This window comes from Salvelinus namaycush, chromosome 35 (genome assembly GCF_016432855.1).
Source record: "Salvelinus namaycush isolate Seneca chromosome 35, SaNama_1.0, whole genome shotgun sequence".
NCBI classification, from domain to species: Eukaryota; Metazoa; Chordata; class Actinopteri; order Salmoniformes; family Salmonidae; genus Salvelinus; species Salvelinus namaycush.
The window spans coordinates 7,254,038-7,262,812 of NC_052341.1; the positions used below are offsets into that span (position 1 = coordinate 7,254,038).

The window sequence follows — 8,775 nt, forward strand, 5'->3', positions numbered from 1 at the left end:
CACACTCAGTCTCTGTGCGTGTCCAAGCACGACTCCAACACCATCATTAAGTTTGCTGACAACAACAGTGGTAGGCCTGATCACCGACAACGATGAGACAGCCTATAGGGAGGAGGTCAGAGACCTGGCAGTGTGGTGCCAGGACAACAACCTCTCCCTCAACGTGATCAAGACTAAGGAGATGATTGTGGACTACAGGAAAAGGAGGGCCGAACACACCCCCATTCTCATCGATGGGGCTGTAGTGGAGCAGGTCGAGAGCTTCCATTTCCTTCATGTCCACATCACCAACAAACTATCATGGTCCAAACACACAAACAGTCCTGAAGAGGGCACGACAATGCCAATTCCCCATCAAGAGACTGAAAAGATTTGGCATGGGTCCCCAGATCATCAAAAAGTTCTACAGCTGCATCAGAGACCATTCTGACCAGTTGCATCACTACCTGGTATGGTAACTGCTCGGCATCCGACCATAAGGCACTACAGAGGGTAGTGTGTACGGCCCAGTACATCACTGGGACCAAGCTTCCTGCCATCCAGGACCTCTATACCAAGCGGTGTCCGAGGAAGTTCCAAAAAAAATGTTCAAAGACTCCAGCTACCCTAGTCATAGACTGTTCTCCCTGCTACCGCACAGTAAGCGGTACCGGAGCGCCAAGTCTAGGTCCAAAAAGCTCATTAACAGCTTCTACCCTCAAGCTATAAGACCCCTGAACAATTAATAAAATGCCTACCCAGACTATATGCAGCTCTTTGAGGGCTTGCCAAGTCTTGAGAGTCCAGGAGGAGCCGTCTCTTCCTGGCTCTCAGTCCATATTAGACAATGGTTGTGTTCAGTAGGGCACACCCAACCGTAGCAAAAAGTTCAGAAGGCAATACCTCCTCATTTCAAAAAGCACTTTCTCCCTACTGGACACAAACCAGTACCAGCCAAGTCCTGCCTCTCAGTCCATGGATGATTCCCAAATGACACCATATTCCCTATACACCTGGGTAATCAGCAGCGCACCATGTAGACAATAGGGTGCCATTTGGGACGTAACCCATATTAGACCAGTATCAGCCAGGTCCTGCCAAGTGTCCCATCAGGGAGGAATGCAGGAGGCTAGCAGGCAGCACCTTGAGAGAGACAAGGCCTTTCTGTGGCCCCCGTCACTAGCAGGCAGCACCGTGAGAGAGACGAGGCCTTTCTGTGGCCCCCGTCACTAGCAGGCAGCACCTTGAAAGAGACAAGGCCTTTCTGTGGCCCCCGTCACTAGCAGGCAGCACCGTGAGAGAGACGAGGCCTTTCTGTGGCCCCCGTCACTAGCAGGCAGCACCTTGAGAGAGACAAGGCCTTTCTGTGGCCCCCGTCACTAGCAGGCAGCACCTTGAGAGAGACGAGGCCTTTCTGTGGCCCCCGTCACTAGCAGGCAGCACCTTGAGAGAGACGAGACCTTTCTGTGGCCCCCGTCACAAGCAGGCAGCACCATGAGAGAGACGAGACCTTTCTGTGGCCCCCGTCACAAGCAGGCAGCACCGTGAGAGAGACAAGGCCTTTCTGTGGCCCCCGTCACTAGCAGGCAGCACCTTGAGAGAGACAAGACCTTTCTGTGGCCCCCGTCACAAGCAGGCAGCACCGTGAGAGAGACGAGGCCTTTCTGTGGCCCCCGTCACTAGCAGGCAGCACCTTGAGAGAGACAAGACCTTTGTGGCCCCCGTCACTAGCAGGCAGCACCGTGAGAGAGACGAGGCCTTTGTGGCCCCCGTCACTAGCAGGCAGCACCGTGAGAGAGACGAGGCCTTTGTGGCCCCAGTCACTTGAACCCAGAAGATTAGTGAAGGGTAGCAGTGCATTAGTGGTGGGAGACATGAGCTACATCCCAAATGGCACTGTATTCCCTCCATAGTGCACTACTCCCACATACCACCGTTTCACTTTCCACTCAGTCTCTTAAGGTAGGAACAGAATCTGACCAGAGACAGAATCTGACCGGAGACGATAAACAGAAACAGACCAATCATGGTGACCAGACGAGGAAATACTCCTTCCCTAAAGAAGCCGAATGAGTGAATGAGTAATAATACAATTTTGTATCGTCACATACACCGGATAGGTGCAGGGAGAGAGCGAGAAAGGACGGAGAGAGTTTGTCCTGTTCAGATCATGTGATAAGGAAACACTCAAGGCCCTCGTTGAGACCTACTATTTAGGAGACCTTTCGTGTTCGTCACAAATTGCCACACGTTTCCCTACATGACTAGTGTGTCAATTGGTACGTAACCTATAATTCAGGGGAAACACTAGCTACACATCAAGGTGAGGCAGAGAGAGATCAGAATTTTTTATTTTCCATTTGTGTTGCTGTTGCACAATGGCTATATATCAGAGGGCAGACCTTGCACTATCTAACAAAGTTACATGAAGACGTTGCACATGTTTTCCCGAACTGACCAACCCCTACACACCCACGGATGAAATACCACATGAAAAAGTATTTCATAACCAGCAGTATGAGGCTGGTGAGGTGTGTTACAGAGGGATATAAGGGAGTCTGTATGTTGTATGTTTCTCAGATAAATGTTTTTTTCTGATTAAATGAGGAATACCTGATATTCCGACCTTGTGAAAACCAGGAGCTCTCTGGCTTACAAATGTAGACATTTTGTGCTCATATTCAGAAAGCATCTCAGAGTACTAGTACTGATCTGGGATCATTTAAAATGCTTTTTATATTATATTGAATAAGATGACATGGAGGACCTGATCCTAGATGAGCCTTATTTCCTATGTTGTGTTGAGACAATAAGCAGACAGGCGTCTCAAGCTCGATAGGACATGATGGTTTGTGGTCTGTTCAGTTCTGTCTGTAGCCCTTTACTGTACTCACTGTCCCTGTCATTCCCTATATTTTACCTTTATTTAACTAGGCAAGTCAGTTAAGAACAAATTCTTATTTTCAATGATGGCCTAGGAACAGTGGGTTAAGGGGCAGAACGTCAGATTTGTACCTTGTCAGCTCGGGGATTTGAACTTGCAACCTTTCGGTTATTAGTCCAACGCTCTAACCACTAGGCTACCCTGCCGCCCCAACTTTTGACCAACGCAGATTTGGTAACTGATAAGTGCCTAAATTGGAACTCAGTGGCTGTACAGTAACACACAGTTAGTTGTGTGTGTGTATATATATATATATATATTGTTCTAAACGTGTGTACCACGGCAACAAAAAGACGCCCCCATCCCTCCCGCTAATTGAGCTACTTTTACAAATTGGTTTTGTTGTCTAACATGCTGACCAGACCGGACACGTCGCGTGCGTCGCAAAATAAATTTAGAAATCCATGTTATTAAATTATTGCACCCACACTGCTTGCGCGCGCCAACGAGCGTCAGGGAAACCAGGGGCTAAAATAGATGTCGTTCCTATTTCTGAGGCAGATCGCGCTGCAAGTCCTGCCTCTCCCATCTCCTCATTGGTTTATAGAAGCAGGTACCCACGTGCCATCTCCTCATTGGTTTATAGAAGCAGGTACACACGTGCCATCTCCTCATTGGTTATACCCACGTGGGTGATAGAAAGACGAACTGTTTTGCCGGTAGTCGTGGTAATATATTAAAGTTTAGATGCGATCACCATATAATTTAAAACGATGAAAAAGCCTGGAAGGAGAGATGACTAGAAACGATTCGGTTGCCCGTTTTATGTGTGGATTAATTGTCGGAGTAGAGATCCTTGTGCATTTCAGGTAAAATAACAACTCAATGTTTATATCCCAGGACAAATTAGCTAGCAACAGCAAGCTAGCTAAATAGGACAAATTAACGTTAGCTAGCAAGTGCAAGCTAACTAGCTAAATTACCATACATGTTTAATGCTTTTCGACCTGTCCCCAAATTAATGTCATTGGTTCAGAGTTTGTTTTGATATTTTAACCTGCATGTCGTGATCGCGTTTGGTGTGGGGGGGGGCAAAATAAATTTATGCACGATAGCGCACGATGGCGCACGCACGCAGCCGGTTTGGGCAAGGTGTAATGCCTCGTTCACATTACGTTACGCCGGATGTCATTCATTTCAATGGGGATGTCCACAACGGAGCGGAATCGCACTGCCCCCTTGCGGTTGAAGGCTCAGTTGTCAGAGTCAGACACTGCACACTTGGAATTTTCCCACACTTTGCGTAGTCTTCAGTACAGACAAAGTCTGTTGAAGAACAGGTAGTGACCAAAACAAAATATTTTCATCTTCTCTGGTTTCGGTGATGGCTTTATGGGACAGCTAGCAACTTGAAAACAATGACCTATTCCTATAAGTGAATACTATTTTAATAGTAATGTTAAATAATATATAATATTATATGACTGTTGCCTCCCGTTTAAATCTATTTGTGATGGTAATGACATTTGTTTTTGATTATATTATTATTATGGTGGAGGTTGCTAGTTACAGTGGTATCTTCAACCTAGCCTTTAGCTAGCTAATGTAGCTGTTCTGCAAGCTAGCTTGACTAGCTATAAAGTTAGCGTAACAAGTAGAGTTAAAAGTAACTAAACAAAACATGTTTTATTATATATTACCGGAAACAATATGTCTCCGGTCTTTAATGAAAAGGTCATATTTTGCGATCTGCCAAAATAAATGCGATCTCTGACGAGACAGGTTCACCTCCATCTTGCGTTAAAAACACTACACTTGTCCGCTCAGTAGCCGTGCAAGACTCCGTGAAGATGACATACAGCGCAATGAAATATGTCACGATGTGTACGGGGCATGAGAAAGGGGAATGCTGTAAATCGAGAGGAATCTATGTGTTCTGAAAGACGAGATGTTAAGGATTATAATAAATACTGCCTTGATGTCAAACAACAACAAACCTGTGTCTAAATGTGCACTTCATATTTCCATATTGAAAGCCTAACACTATGATTGGATTTTATAACCTAGCAAGTCATGTTGGCAATATAATAAGCTTTCAAAATGATGCCCAACTGACCCAGGTGGTTATTTATCATGGAACGTTTCTGGATTGCCTAAACAACAACAGTATATGTGTAAAGGTGGGGATGCAGGGCTGTGTTCCAAACAAACAACCACAAATGTGTTTGCTTCAGTTCCTCAACGGTAAAGCTAGGAGAGATCAAAAAAGCACCTTATAGTTGAAGGCTCTTTCCTTGAGCCATAAAAGTACATTTAAATTCCGTATGAACTGTGCGCAGTCTGGAGAGGTGTGTGTCCACTTGGAGACACCAGTTAGACCTCACGCTCAAACTCTTGTAATGATTGTTTCTTATTTTGCACCTAAACCAAACTTTCCAAGAATATTCTTATTATGTAACTGAATGTATCCAGAGTATTTTCAGTTTTTCGTCATGGACAAATGCTGTGAAAAGTACAGTCAATGTAAAATGCACATAAAATCAACAGTGTCATGTTTGAATTCAGTCATGTCAGGTGAACATTTGGTCTGATAATTTCCCCAATCCAAAGTGTTCGCTTTCAATTGCTACTATGATCATGCATATGCTTTTTATATTTATTATGTTAAACATTCCAATTTGTCCCTTTTTTTTTTAAAGACAAAAGCAAGTCTCAGCAAATGTCTAGAACATGACATATGCAGTTTAGGGTAGGATGTAGCCTACATATACAGTACCAGTCAAAGGTTTGGACACACCTACTCATTCAAGGGTTTTTCTTCATTTCTTACTATTTTCTACATCGAAATGTAATAGTGAAAACATCACAACTATGAACTAACACATATGGAATCATGTAGTAAACAAAAAAGTGTTACACAAATCAAAATATGAGATTCTTCAAAGTAGCCACCCTTTGCCTTGACAGCTTTGCAGGCTCTTGGCATTCTCTCAACCAGCTTCATGAGGTAGTAACCAGGAAAGGCATTTAAATTAACAGGTGTGCCTTGTTAATTTTATTTGTGGAATTTCTTTCCTTCTTAATGCGTTTGAACCAATCAGTTGTGACAAGGTAGGGGTACTATACAGAAGATAGCCCTATTTGGTCAAAGACAGAGTCCATATTATGGCAAGAACAGCTAAAATAAGCAAAGATAAACAACAGGCAATCATTACTTTAAGACATGAAGGTCAGTCAATCCGAAAGATTAAGAACTTTGACAATGTAGAAAATAGTCAAAATAAAGAAAAACCCTTGAATGAGTAGGTGTGTCCAAACTTTTGACTGGTAATGTATATTGTTGTTCAAATGTGTTGACAGACAGTGGTTGACCCTGGTCAGCTCTCCAATACATCATATGACTAGGCGTATGCAAATTGCCTACATAAAATGTAATATTCTGCGAAATGAATCTAGATAGGAAACTTCGGAAATCCCTTTTACCTTGGCGCTCACACTTAGCCTCTGTTGGGAGAAGTTTCCGTTCTCTTCCGATGTAGCAGTCGCCTCGCTCTCCGCTGCATCCCCATGGCCCGACTTGCTGCCCGGTAACGGGATGCCCTCCGTGACATACTCTTTACGGCACTCCAAGTTGTGCTTCTTCAGTACCTCCGCGGTCTCAGCGTCTACCACGATCAGCTCGAGGCTGCCCACGGTGGCTCGTATCCGGGCAACGACCTGCTGGTGGCTCTCGCCCTCCACGCTGTCCCCGTTAACGAACGTCAGTCGGTCCCCAGCGAAGAGACCGGCGGTGGCGGCAGGAGAGTCTGGTTCTACCAGTCGGATAAACTGTCCGGTCTTCCCTTTCTCACCGTGCAGATGGAAGCCGTAGCCATTCGAACCCTTTCCTAAAATACAACATCTAGGCCGGAGGTTTGACATAATGTTACCGCTGATCAAATATTCTCACAGATAACGTCCAAAAGCTTCACAACAAAGAAAGTAAAAGTGGACAACAAACAATCTCAGAAATGAAACTGACGGACTAACTTCGAACGACCGGTCGCTCTCACAGTTTACTTTCTGTCAAAACAGAACGTATTATTTCACTTGCGTCTCTGGTAAGGTCCTCCTCGAAACTATGTTGCGATCTAGTAACTATTTGTGGAGTGCACGTAGTCAGACACACCCACAAAAGTACTCTTCCTTGTGTGCTCAAATCAACGGGGCTTTGTTTTTTAAGTTGATCTGAAGTTGATGGTGAAGGGTTCTAGTCTGACAGGTGACAAGACCAATCAGTAATCTCCTTTAGGAAAACGCTGTCGTTGAGTTTATCCGACAGCCAATGGACTGCCTTTAAATTTCCCTTTGAACAAAAGTCGTTGCCTACCCCAGAGCCATACATGTATTTATTTCTAAATAGGTGGCTCTGGCCTAGGCTATTACTTGTCACATATCTAGATTCTAGAGACACTGTCATATCCTTTTTCCATAACATTGAGCGAATTAGGAAGGAATGTCGATGTAAAACTCAAAATTCAGTTTTCCGTCAAAATAATGATTATTGCGAGCCAATATAACATTAAAGGAATTTGCGTATGTCGCAAGGGAAAATATAATTTGCATTTATTTTACTCTCCAGGGCCCGGTTTCCCTAAACCATTTTATGCATAAATTCCATCGCTATCGGGAACCGGGCCCTGATCCTTTTCCACCAATGCTATCTTTGATTGTAAATAAATCCCGTTTGCGCATGTGTATAACTATAGATAAATCTGACAGAGTTTGGGTGATGAAAGTTGGACAGAGGATCTCGAAATCTCTGTGCAAGAAACATTTGGACAAACGTTTAAAAAAAACTGGCTTAATGTTATCTTCTTGCAATTGTGCCGTATTATGAGCCAGATGTTAAGACTACAAATCGTAGAATGGATAATGCAAATAGCTAGGCCTATTTGCGTGATTGACTTATCAATAGACCTGGGCTGCTGACTAAAATCTGGGTTTATGATTGTAATTAAACTTTGCCATGGTTTGCTTTTGTTTAGAACAAGTAGCCTAGCCCTTGATAGGTCCTACATCTCATTTCAGATAGCCTACAGTAGCAAGATGTAGGTCAAATGTAAGCTGAACGCGTTAGCATCTTGCTTAGTTCAAATTGACAGACTCATTTATTCATCATGAATAGTGTTGTGAATAGCGATACGATTTAGAGCTAAGAGTGCTCGTGTTGCCCAATCGCCTGTTGAACCTAGGCTAATGCTGGAATTGGCTACTAAGGACGGGGTCGTAATTTCAATCAAATGTTATTAATATGCCATGGATATGAACTGAATATGTTTGTCAACAACAGCCAGTGTTTTGTTTTTGTTTACATGTAGCCTAATATGACTACTGTTACCATCAATCTAATGTATTCTGATCGGCAATTGCGATAGAGCTGTGACCATGACCACAATTGCTTCCAATTTAATTTAAACATGGTCATTAATTGCATGACAACACAAGGCTACAATAGCAATAGCCTAAATTGAAGTTATAGGCTATTTAAATATCTGTTTGCGGCAGCTCAAGGTAGGGTACAAGTGGCACAATTTGATTTGCAATGACTCCAGTGTAGAGCTCTGCTACCTGACACTTGAAAACTTGCCCCTTATGATTTATTTTTTGACTGTCTGTTTTGCAATTGATGAATGTGTTATGCAATGCGTTTATTTGGGCAATAGCAGTAAAATCAATATTTTATCAAATAATAAACACACACACACATATATATACACTGCTCAAAAAAATAAAGGGAACACTTAAACAACACAATGTAACTCCAAGTCAATCACACTTCTGTGAAATCAAACTGTCCACTTAGGAAGCAACACTGATTGACAATAAATTTCACATGCTGTTGTGCAAATGGAATAGACAAAAGGTGAAAA

General features: G+C 43.4%; 1 protein-coding gene across 1 annotated transcript in view; it reads right to left on the reverse strand.

Moving 5' to 3' along the window:
• Positions 1–7,052, reverse strand: part of LOC120029486 (Na(+)/H(+) exchange regulatory cofactor NHE-RF1-like) — a 31,135-nt gene extending 24,083 nt beyond the window's left edge. Inside the window, exon 1 of the mRNA XM_038974726.1 lies at positions 6,347–7,052. Within this exon, the coding sequence (XP_038830654.1) occupies positions 6,347–6,784 (438 nt within the window). The 5' untranslated portion in view covers positions 6,785–7,052. The remainder of the gene's footprint in view (positions 1–6,346) is intronic.
• Positions 7,053–8,775: the final 1,723 nt, after the last annotated feature.